The 24,723-nt window shown below is 36.8% G+C and overlaps 1 protein-coding gene across 3 annotated transcripts in view; it reads right to left on the bottom strand.

The window, feature by feature from the left end:
• Nucleotides 1–1,786: 1,786 nt before the first annotated feature.
• Nucleotides 1,787–24,723, bottom strand: part of LOC105486299 (TBC1 domain containing kinase) — a 236,237-nt gene continuing 213,300 nt past the window's right edge. For all 3 annotated transcript variants that reach the window (XM_011749118.2, XM_011749117.2, XM_011749119.2), the window contains one exon: nt 1,787–4,045. In XM_011749118.2, coding sequence (XP_011747420.1) covers nt 3,935–4,045 — 111 coding nt within the window. In that variant the 3' untranslated portion in view covers nt 1,787–3,934. The remainder of the gene's footprint in view (nt 4,046–24,723) is intronic.

Raw genomic sequence — 24,723 nt, 5'->3', positions numbered from 1 at the left:
CCGCAGACTTTCCACTGAACAACTCCATCTGTCTATAATAGATTTTTCTTTCTTCATCGAGAATAACCAGCCCAATGACAATCTTCTCTGTAGCTTCCCTGATTTGGCGGGAAGTTATGTCTCATCATTTCATGGAGCAGAGTTCCTTGAGACTGTCACTTCATAAAGAGGTCTTACTTAGAACTCCCACCCAGAAGGTCCAAAGCTATGTCTTCTATTCCTATATGCATTCCAAAACCCGAGTTCCTAGGGCTTATATTGATACTAGATATCCCACGGGCCTAAAAGCTGTGCCTTTTAGGTCCTTTTCATTTCTGACATCAAGAAATTTCTTTCTCTCAAACTTGGTTAAGCATTAGTTATTTTTAATATGCTTTTTGAATCTAACATTTCTGTATTTTGAAGAGGATGCAACTATTTTGAAGTTATCTGCTCCAACTTCTAGAATTATCAGATTTTAGAGCTGGATGGGACCTTAGAGATCCTTTTTTCACTCCATGAATTGAGATTTCAATTTATTTCTATACTATCAGGTACCAGGTAAGTTTGGCAGTTGAAAAAAACTACCACAGGTTATTTTTACTTTTCTCCCTTCAAATAGATTCTAAAATTGATAGAGATTCAATTTTATATTAATTGAGCATATCCAATGTGGTGGGTTGCTGAAGGTAGTAAGAGGTATAAATTATAGCTCCTGATCTTAAGGAGCTCATATTTTAATAGAGGCCTAAATATAAACAATTGCAAAACGATGTAATAAATCTATTATTAGAAGTATGAATGGAATGCTTTGGTAGATTCGAGACTCTTAATACAGCATGGGGAAGCCACAGAAGACTGGAGGAGGTACATTGTTGTTGATGGATTATCAAGCGTTAATGTGTGCTTGTGTATGTGAGTTTGTGTGTGTGTGTGTGTGTGTGTGTGTGTGTATGTGTATCTGGGTGGGCTGGTGGTTGTAGTTATGGCATTCCAGGTAGTCCCAGAAACAGTGCTGATACTAATCGTGTAGAAATCAATAATTTATTAAAAGGGAGCTCAAATAAATCCTGGGTTATATATATTTAATCTAACAAATAGTTGTTGAGGTCAACTTTGTTGGTATCATCCACCATGAAATAACATGCCTTGTGTATAAACACGGCAGCGATAGTGTGCTCTTTCTTACTTTCCTGTTGAGAATATTAAATATTATAATTTTCATGTTTAAAAAACTTCGATTTCTTGGAATAAGCCTAAATGTGTCAAGTTTTAAGAAAGATCAAATGCAAAATCATGACAGACGGTTGCTACTATTATCTTTTTACATAGCTCTCCTCACAAGGTCTTCATCCTCTCCTACTACCTACCACCTTATTCAACTCAAATCACTGCCCCTCCATCCCTCTCTTCTCTGCTTTCTCAGTAAGGCAATGTTAAGAGTCAGAATGATCATCAATGCTGCATTCTGATTATGAACTCAGATAAGTCATTAAAGATTGAAGGAAAAGAATAGTAATTGCCAGGATAGGAGGATTTAATATTTCTCTGAAGAGGACAGATGATGGCCCAAAAACAATGTTAGGGAAATCTTGGTAAATATTTGTTCTCATTATTTCTCCTATTTTTTTCTTTGTAAACTAGGTAAGGATCACAAATGATATAACTATGGATTAGTGTCTTAGACCTAGTAGGTATTCAAAACATATTTGGTGAATGACCAAATAAATTGAATAAAACAAACAAAACAGCATGGGTCCTGGGACAACAGGATACTTATATGCAAGAATGAACCTGGACCCCTCACTCCATATACAAACGTTTATTAAAGACCTTGGGAGGGGTTAATGTGGAATGCCTGATCAGGCAGACAATTGCATACAATGAAAGTATTCTGGATAATAGTGATTGCACAACTTTGTGAATACACTAAAAACTACTGAATTGTACATTTTAAAAGGATGAATTTTATGGTAAGTAAAGTATATCTCAATTTAAAAAGTAGATGCAAAGAAGAAAAACTAAAATAAACAATAGCAGCAACAACAAAACCATGGCCCAGAAAGCTGAATTGAGGCTTTTATTGAAATGTTCTGCCTAGGCAGTCTTAACATTGGAGTGGAATATTGTTATAGATGAATGAACACTTTTTTTTTTTTTTTTTTTGAGACAGAGTCTCGCTCTGTCACCCAGGCTGGAGTGCAGTGGCCGGATCTCAGCTCACTGCAAGCTCTGCCTCCCGGGTTCATGCCATTCTCCTGCCTCAGCCTCCCGAGTAGCTGGGACTACAGGCGCCTGCCACCTCGCCCGGCTAAGTTTTTGTATTTTTAGTAGAGACGGGGTTTCACTGTGGTCTCGATCAGATGAATGAACACTTTTTAGTTAAAACAAAATTGAAGATAGTTAAAGGATATGCTATATTTCAATAATAATAAGATGCATATTTTTTCAGGTTTCTGAAATGGGAACGTATCTTTTTTTTTTTTTTGAGACGGAGCCTCACCCTGTTGCCCAGGTTGGAGTACAGTGGCCCTATCTCGGCTCACTGCAATCTCCACCTCTCGGGTTCAAGTGATTCTCCTGCCTCTCCTGAGTAGCTGGGATCACAGACACATGCCACTATGCCCGGCTGATTTTTATATTTTTAGTAGAGACAGAGTTTCCCCATGTTGGCCAAACTACTGACCTCGGCCTCCCAGGGAATGTGTCTTTTAATTGACAATGTGTCACAATTCATTTGGCTTCATTTTTTTCTTTGTGGTACCTAAAATTGTGAGATGTCTTAGATTTAATGAAATATAATACTCATTTTAAAAACAATGTGGCAGAGGCAGAAGTTGCTAGCTGTACCTCAATATGTACTCTTCCCACACAGTAATAAGAATTTTTTTAGCTGTGGAAATGATCAACTACCCAAAGACTATACTTCCAGTTTTCCTTTAAGCTAGGTGTGGCCATGTACCTAAGTTCTGGCCAATGATATGTAAGCAGAGGTAGTGTGTGCAACTTCTGGTTTATGACCTTAATGGGAAGGAGCATGCTTTGCTTCTTTTCCTTTCTTTCTGTCTTTCCTCCCTCCTTCTTTCATTCCTTTTTTTCTCTTCATCCCCTCCCTCCTTCCCTCATTCTCTTCCTTCTAGATAACAGATGTGATGATAGAAGCTGAGGAGCTATTTTCATCCATGAGATGATGACACGTATTGAGGTTGGTAAAGCAATGAGAGAAGATAATGAGTTCTTAATGATCAGGAAACCAGTATACTAGCCCTAGACTGACTGTACAGAATTTCATGTGATAAAGAAACTAGAAAATTTGTTGAAGCCATTCTTCTTTGCTACAGGAACTGACCAAATATTCTATCAAATATGAATGGTTTCTAAATGTCATTTTTCTGGGAGTAAATATTACCACTTTCTGCAATGGGATAAACTTCACTTCCCCTACACACACACACCCTTGTTTGGGTGAAATGAGTTACTAAATGTAGCATTTATTTATAAGGAATGCATTGTGAATAGTTTCTCAATTTTCATTATCAGACAAAGATGATGATTTTAGCCCACATTCAGTGTATGTTTCTAAATAATACAATCAACAGGACTGTCTGTTCAGTACAATGGAGGACAGCTTTTTCAGGGCAACTGGGATTTCTTGATAATGCTAAATCTGTCTCATCAGCTGAATTTCTTGGGCTTTATGTGGCAGTGTAGTAAAAATATATGATCAGATTTCACTGTTAAGAAAAATTCTTTCAGCAATACATGTACAGTCAAGTTTCTTGTGTAGATAGCTGAACATGTGGGTTAATGAGATTTTAAAAAATGTCTCATGACAAACTTTATGGAAATGCAACAATCTAGACATCTAGTTTTGTCTGAGAGTGGCATGGATACGAAGAACTGTGCTGTTGGTGCTGATGCCACGCTGACTTTTGGCAGTCACACTCTTGGTTCTTCATATTTGAGGAGATGGGACAGTGAGGAGGCCTGTTGGCTTGATTTTATTAATGCCACCATCTAGAATACAGATTCTTGGATATTTCATCTTCACAAGGTGAGCTGCAAACTGGAAAAAAAAAAAAAGAGGCAAAATGTTTAGAGGATATACAGAAGATATCTCCAACCTCATGTTTTTCTCAGAATTTGAAAGACAAAATTATTTTAATGTTATGATTGCTGTCACCACTGTATAATAAGTTGTCAACTTGGTTATTATAAATTAAATTACTCTTTTATATGCTAACAATATATCTTATGGAATAAATGTCTCTTTTGTTCTCTTTTATGATTTTTTTTGAATATGTGATAAATATACATGGTAAACAATTCAAATTCAGTAGAAAAGGGTATACAATGAGAAGTAAACTCGTTCCACTTCTGTTCCCAGTCCTCCCTCTCCAGAGGTCATTAATGTTATTATTTTTAGGTATTCTTCCAGTAATAGTCAAAACAAGCTCAAATTTACATTGAAAAAATTTTGATATTATAGTCCACTTCAATGTCCCATAGAGGGCCCATAAACCAGTTGTAACATGTTTTTGGAGCAATCACAACTAACATTTTGAGTTCCCAAACCTGGAATGAATTTGAAGGACAGATCCAGGAAGCCTTCTAGATTCTAGCACAAGAGGACTTTGTAAAAGTTATCAAGACATATACATATCTGACTTAGCTCAAATCTACCTGTTCAGGATCATCGATTGCGTTTTCTCATTCTTTGCACTTCATGATAAAGCAGCCCTGAACTGCGTGTCAGTCCCAATATAGCATACTGCTTTATGTTCAGACCTTTTCCTGGGCAGATTGTCCAATGTTGGGCACTTGCTCCATTTCCCATCAATTCCTGTCCCCTCTTTAGCTCCTCCTCAATAGTAACCCCCACACATAACCTCAAACCTGCCTGACTTCTATTCATTTTCCTGCTCAGGCACTTCCTTCTCTAGGAGCTAAGTTGCCATTAGGGTCCCTGCTTCTCAGCTCCTGAAGTTTCTTGTATGAATCTCAATCTTTGGCCTTACCTCATTTATTTAAATTATCCACTTAAGAGCTTCCTTCTATTTTCTTTTCTTCCTGGTACCTGGCACATGGTAGGGGCTCAATATATGTTTGCTGGATTGAAGTAAACTATGCCAAATGATCATAAAACCCAGGGCAAAATCATGAAGTAAAGAAGTTTTTCTTTGGCTCTTTGGCTATTTTATCTCTGTTCCTTCTCTTTGGTAGTGGCCTGTTCCTCCTCATTGAGTATTTGTGTCCTCAAGTTCTCTTCAATTACTCTCTCTACTAAAACCTGATCTTAGATCTTTCAACAAAAACGACTAAGCTGCTCACAGTGCTGTTGCTTCTTGGTGCTATTTGAAGCTTAATACTTAGTAAGGTCTCAAGGCAGCAATCTAAACTTTAGGGTTCAAAAGAATGGGCTGAGTGGTTTGGCCAGGACAAGTTCAAGGCCTCACTCCCAGAGATTCTGCTCTATTGATCTGGGGTTTAGGGATAGATAGTTTTAAATAAGCACCCGTAGATGATTCTAAAGCAGGTGGCCCATGAACAATTTTTTGAATAATACTGCCTTAAGCCAAAAGGATAAAGTTCTCGGTCAGTAGGTGGGATAAATAACGCTGGACTGGGATCTTCACAATCTCCAAAACAACTCACATAAATGGGTCTTAGTACTGCTGACCCTACTTATCTTCTCTGTGATTCTCTGCAGTGGCTCCAAAGAGATTCAAACAGCTGTTTATATTTCACATCCTATCCTCTCTTAGAGCTACCAGATGGGAATCTTTGATAGCAACTAATGTTGAAGAGAAACAGTGCTCCTGTATTTCAAAAGGTGTCAAGTGAGCCAGTGTGAGCTGGTCTTCATCCTGTTCTTCTCTTTGAACCCCAGTCCTTAAGAAAGCAAGCAGCTGATTCATCTGCCCGAGTCATGTGCAGGCAGAACAGTCCCTGGTACCATATGATTACCGAAACATCTTGGCTGCATTCTCCTACATGCACAATTCAATTACCATTTAGGCCAGAATTCTAAGATAAACATAACATTACTGAAAAAGCCTTGTGGATAAGCAGTCTTAACTTTCAGTTCTTTCAAAACTCTGTGGAAATCAGAAAATGAGTAAGAAAGGACTGTACATTCAACTAATTTCCCTTAAACTATGCTGTAGAGCTAGAAAGAGTTCTGTTATTGTAACGAAGTCCCTAACAACTAGGCTGCTACTGAGCTGGAAAATGGTAAAGACAAAGCAGGCAGAACAGAGCACTTTGCAACAATCAGGTTGCTGCTGTGTTGGAGGTCTAAGAAGAGTAGAAATGGAGTGCAAGGAGATAGCAAATGTTTAGATGCCTTGAAAAGAAGCAGGCTGTGTTTAAGAAAAAGAGCAACTGTTGAGTTTTCACATAAGATTATGAGTTCTGCTCCTCTGATCCTCTGCTGTTTTGAATTATCCATGTTAAATACTGGCCCCTGGCAGTGAAACCATGACTGCATCTTTTCTACTGCTATGGAAACATTTCTTTGTTCAGTTACTTGGTCATTCATTTATCAAGCATTTCACTGAGCACCTACTAAGTAGGTACTAGGCACTGTTCCAGTTTTTGGAGTGCTTAGAGTTCAGTGGGGGAGATAGTAATAGACAATACGAAGTAGTATAGGTAGCATAAAAGCAGAAGTTGGCCGAGAGCGGTGGCTCAAGCCTGTAATCCCAGCACTTTGGGAGGCCGAGACGGGCGGATCACGAGGTCAGGAGATTGAGACGATCCTGGCTAACACGGTGAAACCCCGTCTCTACTAAAAAATACAAAAAAACTAGCCGGGTGAGGTGGCAGGTGCCTGTAGTCCCAGCTACTTGGGAGGCTGAGGCAGGAGAATGGCGTGAACCCGGGAGGCGGAGGTTGCAGTGAGCCGAGATCGCGCCACTGCACTCCAGCCTGGGCCACAGAGCGAGAGGCTGTCTCCAAAAAAAAAAAAAAAAAAAAAAAAAAAAAAGCAGAAGTTTAGGGATCTTAGCAGTCCAGAGTAATAAGCAGAGTTTCTGAATTTAACAGGGGCTGGGGAGCTGGTTTCTTTCGTCTTTCCTTCTATTTCTCTTTCATTATTGACTTAAAGGGAATGAGAATCCAGATGTGATGGCCACAATTGCAATACTTATCAGACAGTATTCTTTGTGGCTGTAGCTTGATAGGTTAGGGAGGAAAGAAAAGGCTGTGGATATGCTGGGGTAGATTTCCACAGTGTGAAAAAAGTCACATCATACGTGGAGGAGATACACAGTGGGGCAGGGGAGAATCAGGCATCTAGGGTATAGGGTTTCTTCCACCTTTCATTTTTCATCTGGCAGGGCTTTTGACTGCATACTCCACAGAGTGCAGACTCCACCCAGAAATTACAAATCTAGACTTACTGAGCAACATCCTTGGTGGAGGTGGCAGGATATCATACTGAACCAGTGGTTATAAAGTCAGCAAAATCATCTGGGTGCTTTTACTAAACAGCAATACCCAGGTTTGTTCCAGACTAGTAATAAATAAGAGTTTCTTGGGGCAGGGCTCTGACATCAGTTGTTTTTAAAAGGGTCCCCCTTTCCCAGGTGATTCTAATGTGTAACTAGCATTGAGAGTCATTTAATTAGATAATGGGATTCATTTGCAGGTCAGGTTTGTCTGGGACCTCAAACTGCAATTCCTATAGGTATATGTGGAGAGCAAGTCACTTTGCACTAGAAAAGGCTGCTGTGTTTGTAGGGCTGAAATTTGTGAGGGCCAAACTTTATCAGACATAGTAGAATTTAATGTGAAACAGATTATTACAGACAAAAAGGGAGATTTCATAGTGATAAAAAATTCAATTTGCTGAAAAGATATGACAATTCTAAATTTGCAAGCATTCAATAACAAAGACTCAGAATATAAAAGTGTGATAGCACTGAATGGCAAAACAGACAAATCCACCATGATGTTAGGTGAAATAACCAGAAAACAACCAGTAAGATGCAATATTTGAACAATGCAATTAACAAATCTACATAAGGAACAAATACAGAACACTAATGCCCAATACCTTCAGAATAGAATTCTTGTTAAGTACACATGAAACATTTCCAAAATTGACCAATTCAAAAAAGCAACTCTCAGATTTTTAAAGGATTAAAATTATTCAGATTATGTTCTTTGATGACAGTAAAAATTATGCTGGAAATCAGTAACAAAAAGGTGACTAGAAAAATCTCTAACTCTTTCTAAATTAAGCAATATGCCTCTAAATGTTACAGGTCAAAGAATTCACAATGAAAATTAGAAAAAATCTTCAACTGATTAATAATGAAAATAACACAAAAACTCGTGGGTCGCCACTAAGGCCCACTATAGGGCCACATCCCATGTAGAGAGAATGGAGTTCTTCAAACTGCACAACTAGCTGAGATCTATATAGCAACATTCCATGTGAGGGGGCCAGATATGCTATCTGCTGGCACAGGATCTGGGGACTTCCAGACCTCATTTTTGTGGACAGCACTCCAAGTGGAGAGGGTCCAAAGCTTTTGTATTTTCACCATTCCTCTGGTTTTTAGGATCTGGTGCTGGAATCCATTTCTAGGGTGTGGTTAGGCACACCTTAATACAGCAGTATCTGAATGTGGAAGGCTCTTGTGGGTGCCACTCTATCTTGTTTTCTCTTTTTATCTTGCATCTGAACTTGGATTAAGAGACCGGCATGTTTGCCTGGAGAAAGTTAAGTTGTGCTAGCAGCAGAATAAGTGAAGAAAAGGGATTGTTAAGCAGCCACAGAGTAGTGTGGGCAAACTAAGGCCAAAAAATTAAAAGCTGATGATAGGTAAGATTCATGAGGTATGTGGATCAGAATCATGTCTCTCATTGGGCTTTCTAGGACACAGGTTTGGGAAGAACTCATGGTAGCAGTAGGAAACTAAGAAAGCTTTGGGGTTCTGGAAGATTTAGGGAGGAACACATGGCAGGACAATTAGGTTACCTGATATGAGTCTGAAGTTGATACTGGAGACTGGACAATTGGCATGGACTAACTAAGACCCTGACAAAGCTCAACCAGAGAAGTCTTTTCTCTCTCCCATTTTATCTGCCCATTCCTTTCCCTCCAAATAATCCTACATTTGGGGTATGAAAATTTTACTTTCGGTTGAGCATGGTACTGAATAAAGAAACTGGCAATTATCCTATAATAAGCAGCCGAAGTAATTTGCTTTTCTTTATCTTATGGATGTGAGGCAGATGCTATTAGTCTTATGCCTCCTCTTGACCCTCTGGAATGCTGAGAATATGGCAATTCAATATTGCTGGCACTGTGTGACCATGGCTAGGCTGACGCTTCACACAAATTAGGTGCATATTTCTAAGAGCTTGGCTAGACAAGACAGATAAGCATATTTGAGATGAAAAACAGAATATGGGGTGATTTCTCAATCTACAGTACAGTGTGGCCTTGGAATAAATATAAGTGTTCCAATTAAGAAATTTCTGAACTCATTAATACAGTTCTTAATCAGTAGAACTGTCCATCTTAGTGATCTCAATGAGAAACATAAGAACTATGGCAGGGATTAGTAGGAAAGAGGTGGGAATGATCTCTCAACACTCCACTGATTTCTTCCCTTGATTATATAACCAAATATAATTTTGAATGTCACTTTTTGTTTCAGTCCTTATTGTGGTCCCCCATACTGAGATAAATATTTTGTGTCCTGCTAGTCTTCCATATTCAGATCATTTTAATTCATTGAAGTTTATTTTCTTAATAGTATTATATAAGGTATAAAACTGGTTTTTATAGTAATAGTATCTAATAACAATTAGGCAGTGGTTGCTGTATTTTGTAATTTCACTCACAGAAATAAAACCAGCAGCAGAGCAAAGCCAAGAAGGAGAATGCACAGGTCAGTAATCATTTTATACCCTACCATAGGTACTTGTGACAAGGAAGGAGAAGAACAGGTAATTCCAGCATATTAGTGTGTTATATATGAGAAAATGCTAATTATGCATTTTTTAAAAGTGGGAGTGTCTAGAAGAATAGCCATTACATGGTCCAGCTTTCTCATCCATGTTTATTTTACAAATAACTACAATGGTATCTGGGTTATTTTCAACTCATACTGATAGTATTCTTTAGTATTGTTCACAAAAAGTGTTCTAATAAACTTTTAACCAAGTTGTTTCTATTTTTCTTGGAAGCAATATTTGAGGTTAGGAAATTTGATAGTGTAAGGATTTTTATCTTAAAAAATATTTTTATAGTTTGTGTTACATAAGGAGATATATAAATATCTAGAGTGTGCTAACTCAATGTATTTCATGTTTTAATTTCCTGTTACCCAAAGTTGCTATCTCTATTTCATGTCTTCCCATTCTTTCTCTGTACCTTTTTAATTTAAAAAAAGTAAAAAAATATATAAATATAGACAAGAAAGGTATAATGAGCAGCTTCAACAATTGTAACTTGTAGCCAAATTGTATCATTTATTCCTTCCATGCCCTCCTCTCTTCCCACCTTTGTACCGTTTCGATGCAAACCCAGATATTTTATCATTTCATACATAAACATGTATCATTGAAATAACAGGATTTAAAAAATATATACCCACAGTACTATCACACCTAGAAAAAAGCCCCAATAATACTCTTCTTGTACAATATAATCAAATATTCAGTAAGTGTTCAAATTTCGAATTAGCTCATAACTCATAAACGTCCTCTCTCTCTCTTCCCCTCCCTCTCTTTGTCTGTCCATCTGTTCATCCATAATTAAATTTGTTTAGTTGAGTCAGGATCTACACAAGGGCCATGCATTGTGACTGACGGACATCTTTTAAGACTCTTTTAATCTAATGGTTTGTGCTATCTCTTTTCATTTCTTTGCAAGAAGCCTATTCTCTCTCAAATTCTCCCCAAACTTTTGTCTCTACCACTCCCCCAAAATACTCTTATTAAGACTGGCAGCAATCTCCACATTGTCAAATCCAACTTTTAAAACTCATTCTGAATCTGACTTGGCCTATCAGCATCATATGACACATTTGATCATGCCCTCCTTTCTTCAAAACTTTCTTCCATTACCTTTCAGTACACCAATCCCTCCTGGTTCTACTACTTCACTAGCTGTGCCTTCTCATCTCCCTTGGTGGATTTTTCTTATCTTTTTGACTTTGTGCCCCATTGCTTAGTCCTCTGACCTCTTCTCTATCTACATTCCTCCCCTAAATGATTTCATTTAGTCCCACAGATTTAAGTCCCATCTATACACTGATGATTGCAAATTTGTCTTTACTATCTTCCCTGGAATTTAAACTCATGAATCTGCTTCCTCAACATCTATTAGACACTTTGATATCTAGTAGGCTTCACAAGCTTAACATTTTCAAAGGGGAACACTTGATTCCTACCCTCCTCTACCCAATCCTCTCCTGAAGTATTCCTTATCTCAGGAAATGGCAATTTCAGTCTTCTAGTTATTTAACTAATAAACCTGGATGTGTTTCTTTTTTTCTTTACCAATGTATCCTGTAACTTTCGAAACATATTCGGAATCTGATCACTTCTCACTGCCTGTACTAATATTGTAATAGCTCAAGTGATGGTTATTTCTTACCTAGATTATCGTAACAACCTATCAACTGGTCTCCCCTGCTTCCACTCTTTCCCCTATGGTCTAATGCTCACACAATGTGAGGGATTCTTTTAAAATATAAGTCAGACATTTCGCATAACCTGTCACAAAGCATTTTAATGGCCTGTAGTTTTATTCAGAATAGATTCCAGTCTTTTCCATAGTCCATGAGGTCCTACGTGATCTGCAAATCTGCAAACCATTCCCCAACTCCCCATCATCAACCTCTCTAATCTCATCTCCTAGTCCAAACCACCATCATCTCTTACTTAGATTACTGCAAGAACTTCTTGACTACTTCTATCCTTGCCCAGTATAATCTTTCTCTACATGACAATCATCAAAAGAATGATTCTCTTAAAATATGAATTGGATGATATAACACCCTTTGTTCCACATCTTCTAGTGGCTTTCCATCTCAGAATAAGAGCTCCACTAATCACTCTATAAAGAAAAGAAGCCATCAACACTCTTCTCCCTCATGTTAACCTTGAGCATTTATAAACACTATATATATATATATATATAAAATCTATCTATCTATCTCAAAACTATATATATGTATGTATGTTTATTGATGGTCTCTCCCAAATATTGTAAGTTCCATGAGAGTAGGAACTTAATTTTACTTGTTACTGTTTCTCCAATGCCTAGAACAGTGACTACTAGTACATAGTATTTGCTCTAATATATATTGAATAACTGATTCATTCATTCAACGAATACTTTCTGAGCATCTACTGTGTGTCAGGCACTATGCTAGGGACTGGTTAAGCTGTTTTACTTCCAGTGGAGGAGACGGAAAGGATTTTAGAGCAAATTATTAAGGAATCTGACTGGTTCTGGTAAGGGTCAAATGCTAGTTGCTTTTATCTTTTACTAATAGGGTCTTTACCCAACTCTTGTATGAGTTGAACAGGCAAGATAATTTTTTAAAATGGTATCTTTTAAAAGACATCTACACAAAAACATATACAAAAATTGTGATGTTTTTAAATATAGAAATAAATGCTTGTGACATATGTTACTATATGTAACATATCATCTATATCCACACATGATAGACAATATCCTCACTTCATTTCCACAGTTAAGGAAGAGAAGTAGATAGAAGAGTTTAAAGAGGATGCAGTGAAAGTTTTACTTTCTACTCTTAGGCTCTGTGCTATCATAATCAGACTCTCCATATGTTCCCACCTTTGTCTGCAGCTAAAATTGCTCTGTTCAAAGAAGCCCCGTGCTTTCTTAGTTCCTTTTCTCTCAATGAGTTTGGCAATTTTTAATGGATCACTCAATAGAAGCGTGGGTGGAAAAAAAAAAGGATAAATGGATATCTTCATGAACAATTATAAATTTTCCTTCTTTTCCTCTCCTATTTTACTTTCATATGTAATTCTAACAAAATCTCATAAGGATTAAAGGTAAGAAAGATAATTTAAAATTTTTAAAGTGTAGGTTTTAAGTAGAAATGTCAAGACAAATAAATATTTTTCCTACGGTGCATAACATCTTAGCATGAGTATAAGTCAATGCAACTTATACTCCATAGTTTGGTTTGTTGAAAGTCCAGTTATATATATATACACGCACATATATATGACTTTTTCTTCTCACATGTCAAAATGGTATTTTCCTTTCCTTTCTCTTCTACTTCACTTTGATCTCATTTTCTTTAATTTCTTCTACCAATCACTTGCACTTATTTTTTTTCTTATTTATAAGCTAATTTATAATGGAGACAGTGAATTTTTATGGTTTCTTGAAACAAATACAAGTTATTAATATATCTTTTAAGGGCCTTTTTAACAATCTCTTATTGAGGTTATCACCTGGAATTTGTCTTTCTTTCTAGAATAATTCATTTATAAGCTTTTAAAGGTAATTATGGAAAGTATGGAAAATTATACCATAATTATGGTAATTATGGAAAATGAAACTCTACACCTTTTTTTCATGTTCTGTCGAATACTGTTTATTACGTAAGTGGGAGGATTCAATACACATCTAGTATAAGTCTTCTTAGAATTCTAGTCTGAATCTCCAAATGCTCAGCTGATAATTTTTCCAGTGATGCACCATTAGCACTTCAATTTCAGTATGTCCAAAATTAATCACATTCTTTCCAAACCTACGTTATTCTTCTCTTCTCTATCTCTGGTAACAGTCTCAGCAACCTCCCCAAACACCCAACTTGGAGACTTTAAGGTCTTTTAAAATTACTTTTTATTTTTGTAGAAACAAGGTCTCGCTTTGTTGCCCAGGCTGGTATCAAACTCTTGGAGTGATCCTTCCTCCTTAGCCTCCCGTAGTGCTAGGATTACAGGTGTAAGCCACCACTCCCAGCCTAGGTCTTATATCTGTCTCTCTCTCTCTTTATATTAAATATAGATAGATATAGATAGATACACACATATTTTAAAACTCCTTTGTCTCCACATTTAATTAGGTACAAAGCTGTGTCAATTTAGGACTTGTGTTGCATCCATTCCTTTCTTTTTTTTTTTTTTTCATTCTTCTTCTACTTCATTTTAGAGCCCAATTATTGTTGGATTAGTTCCTAAGTGGTCCTAATGCTTCTAGGTTTTCCTCACCCCGTTTTCTGCTGACTGGTGGTAACATTATGGAAGGTTCTCAGAAAATCCTGAGACTTCAGTCAGATTCATATAGAGATTTCTTCCTTACTACAGTTATTGTCCTTAAGCAAAGTAAGTCAAGATCCATGGATCCCTTCCAAGAAATAGTTTGCTTACCATAGTTAGTAAAGACAATGTGTACTATTTAAAATTTCTTTTTGGAAGTTTCATTTTGATAATAGTTAAGTCTAACATCCCTTTGCATTTCAAGAAAGACAAATTCATTACACACATACTTGCTTACTCCTAACACAAATATATACATTAACTTATATTTACATGAAAGGTTAACAAGAAGAGAAGATTGTTCTTTAGTGTTACAAAGAAAGTAAGGAAAGAAAGTGACCAGGTGTCTTGAAACACATAGTAACAGCAGTGGATTATTTCCCCAGTCTTATTTTGAAAGTCACAGAGCTTTGGCTATGAGTCTTAGGCAAACCCTTCTGTTGTCTCTTCCTCACAGTCTTGTGAGCTTTGTTCACTCTGAGGACTACCAACTATTTAGATGGTGACAGAAAGCTTGAGAGAGAGGGTCAACGTAAAGGTAAGAATCTAGCATTGAGATAGACTGGGAATATTAGGGATAATCTCTGTTCCTTGGTGTTTTAAAATTTGTTTAATTGGGATCAAGGGCAAAAGAAAGGGAAGACGCTTAAATTTTGGCAAAACTTAATACAAATAAAAAAGTTATTTTCCAAATGACTTTCCAAAATACAGCTGATAGTGTGTTACTTTCCTTTTCTAAAAACCTTTAATAGCTCCCGACTGCTAAAATGAAAACTCTTTAACATAGTACTCAAGGTCCTCTATTATACTCAGATTCTCCATATCTTTCCAGCTTTATCTGCAGCCAAACTGCTCTTCAAAGAAGCCCTGTGCTTTCCAATGCTACTGTGCTGTTTCCTTTGCCTGAAATATTCCCTCCTGACTGTGGCCCTTCCCAACACTTGGTATTACTGAAATCCTACCCATAGTTGAAGGTCTAGGTCTATTATCACCCTCTCCATAAAGCTTTCAGAATTCCTCACTTACTTAGATGAAATTTCTTCCTTCTCAGTAAATTCCAGAACTTTAATTATAAATCTAATATAGCACATGTCACAATGTTGCATTCTGCCTTCAATTTTAATCATTTGTATACATGTTTAATCTTCCTAACAAGACTGAAAATTTTATGAGAGCAAGGGACTGCATCTTTTTCATTTCTCTTTCCTCACAACAGTTTCCATTTGTAGGCATTTAATGTTTATTGTCTTGAATTAAACTAGTACTTGATGCTAGTATTTTTTCTTTTGCCGTCCTCTTTAGAGAAACTTGTGCAAAAGTGTAGTCTACTGCAAACTATTATTTTCATGTGTTTGTTCATTAACTTAATCAATTTGGCTATCAAATATTTATTGAGTGCTTTCTATTCGAAAGGCACCATGTTAGGGGCTGGGGATATAACAAGGAATGCAATATAGTCTCTCTCCTCAATGAGCTAGATGGGGATATGAATAAGTAAACAAGTGATTACAATACCATTTAATAAATGCTACCTAGAGTCATCATTTATGGTTGTTCAAATTGTGTCTTGCATGAGAAAGCCTGAAAAAGGGGGTAAGTGGAGCCCGAAAAGTTGCCCATCCTTTCCTTTCTAAGCTTTGTGCCCTCACAGGGTGCTGTATTTCTCTGAAGGAAGCATGAGATTTATCTAATGCATACGTAAAGTTGCTCTCTATATGTAAACTAAGTAAAAGATTTTCTATGAGGATTTAAGAGTGGTACTTAGTTCCAGACTTGAATTGTTAAGGAAAACTTCCATGAAGAAATGCTATGTAAACAGCATTTCAAAACAAATGGGAGTTAGCTAGGTGAACAGAAGTGGGAAGAATGCTCCAACTGAGGAGAAAAACAAAAGAATATAAGGAACTACAAGTAGGTAATTATGGCTGAAACCTAAGAGGGTGAGGGAGCAGCGGCAAGGAAGGACCTTGGAACACAGACCAGAAGAGAGCCTTATAAAACATGATTAGGATTCAAATCATTTTGAAGGCAATGTAAAGTCATAGATACTTTAGCAACTAGTCATAGGTATTTTGGCAACTATCACATTTACATCTCAAAAAGCTCAGTCTAGTGTAGGGCGGAACAGAGGGATGGGAAGCTGCAGGCAGGAACAGTGGGGAGCCGCAGTAAGTCTTTCAATAAGTCAGGCACAAGATATCAGCGACCTGAGTGAAAACAGTTGTGTAGTAAAGATGGAGATAATCTTAGACCTAGTTAATGGAATAATAAGCCAAATAATAATTTTTCATCTAATATCTTGCCATTAGTCAAGAAGGAGAAAATACTACTTCAAATAAACAGGCTGGGTGGTTTGGAGGAAAGTATAGGAACTCTGTAGACAGCCCTGGGTCTGAATCACTACTCTGCTATTTGTTAGCTGTGGGCTCGTGGCCAAGTTTCTTAGCCTTTTTGGCCTTAGTTTTGTTACCTGTTAAATGTGTAATAATAATTCAGTTAAACAGTATACTTAAAGGGTGGTTGGAAAAATTATATATATAGGAACACCTCATTTTATTGTGCTTTGCTATAGTGCATGTCACAATTATTGCATTTTTAACCAATTGAAGGGTTGTGGCAATCCTGTGTCAAGCAAGTCTATTGGTACCATTTTTACAATAGCAATGTGCTCACTTTGTACCTCTAAGTTCCATTTTAGTAATCATTGGAATATTTGAAACTTTTTCATTATGATATCTGTTATGATCTGTGATAAGTGATCTCAGACGCTGCTACTGTAATTATTTTGGGCGACACGAGCCATACCTATTTAAGATGGCAAACTTAGTGAATAAATGTTGTATGTGTTTTGACTACTCCACTGAATAGCCATTCCTCTGTTTCTCTCCTTCTCCTTAAGCCTCCCTATTCCCTGAGACACAAAAATATTAAAAATATTAAAATTAGGCCAATTAATAACCTCACAATGGCCTTTGGTGTTCAAATGAAAGGAAGAGTCACATAACTTTCACTTTAAATAAAAAAAATCTAGAAATGATTAAGATTAGTGAGGAAGGCATGTTGATAGCCAAGACAGCCCAAAAGCTGGGCATCTTGTGCCAAACAGCCAAGTTGTGAACGCAAAGGAAACATTCTTAAATGAAATTAAAGGTGCTACTCCAGTGAACACCAAACGATAAGGAAGCAAAATGCCTTCTTACTGATACAGGGAAAGTTTTTGTGGTCTGGATAGGAGATCAACCCAGTCACACCATTCTCTTAATCACCATCTGCAGAGCCAGGCCTTAGCTCTCCAATTCTGTGAAGGCTGTGAGAGATGAGGAAGCTGCAGAAGAAAAGTTGGAAGCTAGCAGACGTTGGTTCATGAGGTTTAAGAAAAGAAGCTGTCTCCATAACTAAAAGTGTAAGGTAAAGCAATAGGTACTAATGGATAAACTGTAGTTATCCAGAAGATCTAGCTAAGATTGCTGATGACACTAAACAGATTTTCAGTGCAAATGAAGCAGCCTTTTATTGGAAGAAGATGCCATCTAGGGCTTCCATAACTACAGATAGATCAATGCCTGGTTTCAAAGCTTCAAAAGATAGGCTGACTCTCCTCTTAGGGGCTAATGTAGATGGTGACTTTCAATTGAAGCTAATACTCACTGACCATTCCAAAATCCTAGGTCACTTAAGAATTATGCTAAATCTACTCTGCCTGTGTTCTATAAATGGAACAACAAAGTCCAGATGACAGCACACCTGTTTGCAGCATGGTTACTGAATATTTTAAGTTCTTTGTTGTGACCTACTGCTCAGAAAAAAAGATTCCTTTCAAAATATTATTGCTCACTGACAACGCACCTGGTCACCCAAGAGCTCTGATGGAGAACATACATGGAGATGAATGTTGTCTTCATGCATTCTAACACATTTTGCAATCCATGGATGAAGGAGTCATTTCACCTTTCAGGTCTTATTCTTTAAGAAATACATTTTGTAAGGCTGTAGGTGCTATAGATAGTGATTCCTCTGATGGATCTGGGCAAAATAAATGGAAATCCTCTGGAAATAATCCACCATTCTAGATGTCTTTCAAAACTCATGGGAGGTCACAATATCAACATGAAATGGAGTTTGGAAGAAGTTGATTCCAACCCTCATGGATGACTTTGAGGAGTTCAAGACTTCAGTGGAGGTAGAAATTGCAGATGTGGTGGAAATAGTAAAAGAACTAGAATTAGAAGCAGAGCCTCAGATATGGCTGAATTGCTGCAATCTCATGATAAAACTTGGATGGATGAGGGGTTGCTGCTTATGAATGCACAAAAAAACTGTGTTCTTGAGATAGAATCTACTCCTGGTGAAGATGCTGTATCATTTTTGACAACAAAGCATTTATTACATAAATTTATTTGATAAAGCAACTGCAGGATTGAAGAGTATTGATTTGATTTGGGAAGAAGTTCTACTGTGAGTAAAATGCTGTTAAATAGCACTGTATGCTACAGAGAAATCTTTCATGAAGAGTCAATTGATATGGCAAATTTCATTGTTGTTTTATTTTAAGAAATTGCCACAGCCACCTCAATCTTTAGCCACCATTGCCCTTTAGCAACCTTCAGCAACCATCAGTCAGTAGCTATCAACGTAGAGGCAAGACCTTGCACCAGGGAAAAGATTATGATTTACAGAGGGCTCGGGTGGTTGTTAGCATTTCTTTTTTTAAGCAATGAAGCATTTTTTGATTAAGGTATGTACTTAATTTAGATATAATGCTATTGCATACTTACTAGACTACAGGATAGTGTAAACATAACTTTTATATGCACTGGGAGTAAAAAAAATTGTGTGATGCATTTTATTGCCATATAGACTACAGGATAGTGTAAACATAACTTTTATATGCACTGGGAGTAAAAAAAATTGTGTGATGCATTTTATTGCCATATTCGCCTCATTGGGTTGGTCTGGAACTGAATTTGCAGTATCTTTGAGGTATGCCTGTGCTTCTGTGAGTGTGTGTGTGTGTGTGTGTGTGTGTGTGTATACCTGATTCATAGGTAGATCCCCAGTACAAGATGGTTTCCTTCTTTCCTTTTTTCTTCCATTACCCTTTCCTTAATTACTCCTTTTACAGGAGAGAAATTTACAACACTTTGCAAATACATAGATTCAAATGTAAAATGCAAACTTGTCCCCAAATGGAATTTAAGATAGGGCTTTATGGTGTTCATGGTGAATTCTTTATGATGGAGCAGTGGTTTTTTACCAGTGACTCTTAATGTTTACTGGGCCACAAACCATTTGGCAATCAGATAAAGAGTATGAATATTATGTCTCAAAAATGGCATTTATGTGGAACACTTCACATATAATTTCAATTAGTTCAAAAACCTCCTGAAATTCATGATGAACTCCAGGTTAAAAAGTTTTCTTTTATATTATGTTTTAAGTTTTTAAAATTATGTTAGTGACTTAGTGTTTGTGAATATGGCGATTAGGATCTTCCTATAGATTTATAGATTAGTGTTTAATAATAGTTTCCGCTTTTATTTTTTTTTTTTAGACAAAGTCTCGCTTTGTCAGCCAAGCTAGAGTGCACTGGCAATGACCTCGGCTCACTGCAACCTCTGCCTCCTGGGCTCAAGCAATTCTCCTGCCTCAGCCTCCCCAGTAGCTGGGATTACAGGTGTGTGCCACCATGCCTGGCTAATTTTTGTATTTTTAGTAGAGACAGGGTTTCACCATGTTGGCCAGGCTGGTCTCGAACTACTGACCTCAGGTGATCTGCCCGCCTTGGCCTCCCAAAGTGCTGGGATTACAGGCATGAGCTACCACACCTGGCCAATAGTTTCTACTTTTAAACAAGTTCTTCCAGAAATGGCTATGTGAAAATTTTTTTGAAAAGCGAACTATGATAGAAAAGTTTGCTTGAAAGCAATCCTTATTCTTAAAAACATACACTGGCTCATGTGAGAGGACAAGGCTCTTCTGATAAAATTCTGTCATCTAATACCATTTTGTATCAGGAGCCCTAATAAGTCTTGTGGTACATTTTCTTTTGATCTGTAACGTTCGGGAACTGAATTTCTGCAACAATCATTTATCGGCTTCTGTTTACACTAGACAACCGAGACCAGTAAACCCACACTGTGTCCAAGCCACTGGTCATATTACACAAAGCACACTATACTCTGAAAAGAATGTATACAATAAAAACTGAGATTCAAAACACAGTTAGGACTGTGATGGATCACAGTCAAGTTCCAACCTCTGTGGGTCAAATGGGAGGGCAACTATAGTTAGTTTCTTATTCAGCCACAGACATTCCTGTGGTAAGGAGTAATTAAATGGTGGGCTGTGGAGTACAGGGTGGGTATGTAGAATAACACATACTGAGACAAGATAACTTTCATCCTGTGTCAGGTCACAAATGTGAGTGCCAGAGATCACAAGATACAGATGATGACTCTGCAGTTTTTCCTGGAAATTGGAAATAAGCTCCCTCTCTCTTTTTTAAAAACTGCTTATATTTTACCACATAATATTTCTAGTAAACATGTTAAAAAAAACAAGAAAACCAATGTCTGGATTAGGTGTATTAAGGCCCTCTTCACTACAACTCCTACTTTGTTTTTTACTGCACAAAACTTATGAAAAGCTATGAGAATAAGGACTCAACAGGAGTTTTTAGTTCATGAGTCTTTTGAAGTAATCTTTTATCGCTTAACAAATCAGAGTTATGTAGAAGACTTTCCACTGTTACTCCCAACTTTTATATGATGTCCAGCATGTTCAAGTTGCATTAATATATAAACTATTTCCTTATAATCTGATATAAACCTACAGACTAAAACATTTGCTGACAAGCAAGGCAAGAAAAATGTCAGGAAGAAAGCCAAGTTTAACCATAGCCAGTGCTTATAGGTATAACAAGATCAAGAAAGAATTCCTTGCATACTTGAAGCTGATAAAGGATATTCACTTCTCATTCTTTATCTAAATTCTTAAGGTCTAAAGAGGTCTAATAAATTTTACAACAGGTAAAAAGACCTATGACAGGTTTAGAAGTTCTAAAAGTATCATATTAATCTGAAGAACTAGATAGATACTATCTAGAGCTAGAGAAGTTTAATACAGGACAACACATATGCTGAATTGGTTTACAGTGTCTTATGAAGTTATTTTGACTCTTTTGAACACATATTTGTAGAAGGATAATCTCAGGTGCCTGAGAACAAAGGCTATAGGAAGAGCTTGAGCAAAGCAGGGAAGGAGACAAGGCTAAAGAGAGAAGGTTGCCACGGTCTGAATATTTGTGTCTTCCCCAAATTCATATGTTAAAATCTTAACCCCAAGGTAATGATATTAGGAGGGAGGGCCTTTGGGGGTGATGAGGTCATGAGGGGAGACTCGTCATGAATAGAATTAGTACCTTATAAAATGGACCTGAGAGAGCTTCCTTGCCCCTTCTTCCACATGAGGGCATAGCATAAAGATGGCCATCTATGAACTATGAAGTGGGCTCTTACCAGAGCCTTTATCTTGGACTTAGTCTCCAGAACTGTGAGAAATAAGTTTCTATTGTTAAGGCACCCAGTCTTTGGTATTTTGTTCTCATAGCCTGAATGAACAAAGAGACTAGCAAAAGGTAAAGGCTACCAATGATCACCACAATATCTTAAAACTTGGTTTAGCTTGGTTAAGGAATCCAGGAAGTAATGGGAAGCGGGAGAGGAGGGAAAAGCCTCATATTACCACAGCACAAATTAACTTCCAACCTATCATCTACAGATCAAATATAGTAGGTCTACAGGGGAGTGTAAATTAACACAACAGGGTTATTACCTTATTTTAAAAACTAGATGCAATGGCATGTCTTGCTTGTTACGAATCTGATCATTTTTATTTAAAACCAACAGAAATCACATTTTAAATTTAATTGTTACATGCCACGTATAGAAAGTGTCAGTTACACTGTTTAGTGATAGAATATCCACAAAAACTGTCTCTTGTCTAGGTTTCTAGACAAGAATAAAATATTATTCAGATATACATTGCTCTTTTCTATTTTTTGTTTTGCTTTAAAGAATAATTGCCCATCTGACTGCAACTAGACATGTTCAGATGAATATTTCTTTTGATAACAAAATAAAAGTATTAACTTTGTGCCAAGAATATAACAATTTAAGGGTAAGATGAACTGTCACTAATATTTTCTGAAAAGATAAGACAAAGTGAGAGGCAAAGATTCCTCCAATTTCTTTTGTAGATAACCTTTTGAATATGATACACTGTTGGGGATGAAATCTTAGTGGTTTCATAACCACAAAATATGATCTAGATATAGTTAATAACTAACTTTAGTCTTATGAGTTTCAGAGACTAACATACCAATAAAATATTTACACTTTTTCTTCAAACTGAAGTTATAAAAACACTAACTGGAGCTTTCACTTTCTTCTAGTCTATGTTGTTGGACAGTTTTCCATTCTGAGACCCATCACTGTCTCTAGAGTTGCATCCCCATTACCTACTTTCCCATAGGGAGGAAAACAACACAACAACACTTTAAGCATGCTATTGTACTAAGTCATCATTCTTACTAAACATCACAGTTCACTTCCAGGAAAGAGATGGATTCGCTATGGAGTTTTTACAAGCTGAAACTTTGACCTTGTGTTAGAAGTAGGGTAATGTAGGTAATAGTTGCCATGGGTATCAAAACAAATTATACATTTTTCACTAGGTAACATTGGATTAATGTCAAAATAAAAATTCTCCTTTATATTTGAACACTCTGCTCAAGGATATAAAAATGTACCTTTTTATATCCTTGTTTACTTAACACATGATATGGTAGACTAGCTCTCCCTATTGATCTGAATAGTTACTGCTTTAATTCCCAGATTTATATACTTGTTCTCTGAGATTAATTCAGCATGCTTCAGTTTTTTAAGAGGTATCTTTCTGGGGCTTTCTGTATATATCCTGTTGGCATGTTTTGTTTCTAAGCCCAGAGAATCTAATTACAGTTTAGTAGCCAAAGATGCAATATCTCACATGAGTTTTTTTAAAAACGATTATTTTTGCAATAGCACAAGAGTGAGACCTTGCCGTGTTTTTCATTTTAAATGTGACACAATAAAGGCTTGAATTGACTTTATGCTTATTTTGATACAAAGGTCTTCCTACTCTTCTTAACTCTACCAATAGATGCAGTCTACATTTGTTTGGCTTGTCAAATTAAACTCAGCCATACAGCAACAAGGATCAGCACAAAAACGGGTCTACCCTATGAACAGTACCACACATTTCAGAGTTGATGTTAATTGAGTGCTCACTAGTATCAGGCTCTGCAATGAACCATATATGTCTAATCTAAAATCTTCACAAGAATTCTATGAAATAGGTATTTTTAGCCCCTTTTATGACTTAGAATAAACAATTTGTGCAAATTAACACAGCTGGTAAGAAACAACACAGCAACCAATGTATGCTGACTAAAAGATTTGTGTTTTTAGATACTACCCTTATCCAAATAACAGTCAGGGTACAAATTAGCCTTAGGAATAAATTGAGGCAGGCTTACTTATAAAGACATTAATTATGAAGGTACAGGTGCTATGTAAGAGAATCATAAGAGATAGTGCAGTTACCTGGGGCTAGCAAAAGCAGAGCTGTTGCCTCCCTACAGCCAGAGGGACCAGTGGTTGGTAAAAATGTTGTGGAGACAAGGCTTCCTGGAGAGAAGTGTTACCCTTCAACAGAGGGACAAGCCAACCTGAGATAATTCTAGAGGCAAGGACCCAGCAGGAGAAATATTCTGACCCCATTCTGTCCTATAACTTGCCAGAGCTCCTGACTGGTTAACAACTGGAAGCCAGAAGACATGGAAGTCAGCTTCCTGGGGTGAATAAGGAAAAAAGGATGGAGAATAGATCTATGAGGGGAGATGGGGCAAAGAAAAAGTATCCAGGAGAACCATGGATACATAATAGAATTCCAACAAATATGCTTTAAACTGAGACACTTCCAAATTAGTGGGAGGGGAAAAAAATAGGCCTACAGATCTGTACAGCAGAAAAAATATGTAAAGTACAAGCAAATAAATATGTAAAGTTCTCTTTTGCCTTATGCTAAGTATTAAAGATACATTGCTATACAAATGTTTAAAACAGTTCTTCTGTTTTAAACAGAAGATATAAAATGATTTCCTAATGTTGGATTGAAGCATAATAACTGAGCATATAATTTGTTTAGTAATTGTTTGTAAGTACGCCTGAGTATGGAGGACATGAAGAAGAAAGAATTATTTATAATAGCATCTGGTTTCTGATAAGTATGATATTGACTGACTTATTTAGAATGTGATGGCTCTTTATTTATTGCTATTAGTATCATACATTTTTATTCACCTGAATAGTCTTGCTTCCAGATTTCCTTCATATTTTAAACTTTTATTTTTACTAGCACTTTGAT

This window comes from Macaca nemestrina, chromosome 3 (assembly GCF_043159975.1).
Source record: "Macaca nemestrina isolate mMacNem1 chromosome 3, mMacNem.hap1, whole genome shotgun sequence".
Classification (NCBI taxonomy): Eukaryota; Metazoa; Chordata; class Mammalia; order Primates; family Cercopithecidae; genus Macaca; species Macaca nemestrina.
This window is presented reverse-complemented; position numbering and strand designations above follow the sequence as displayed.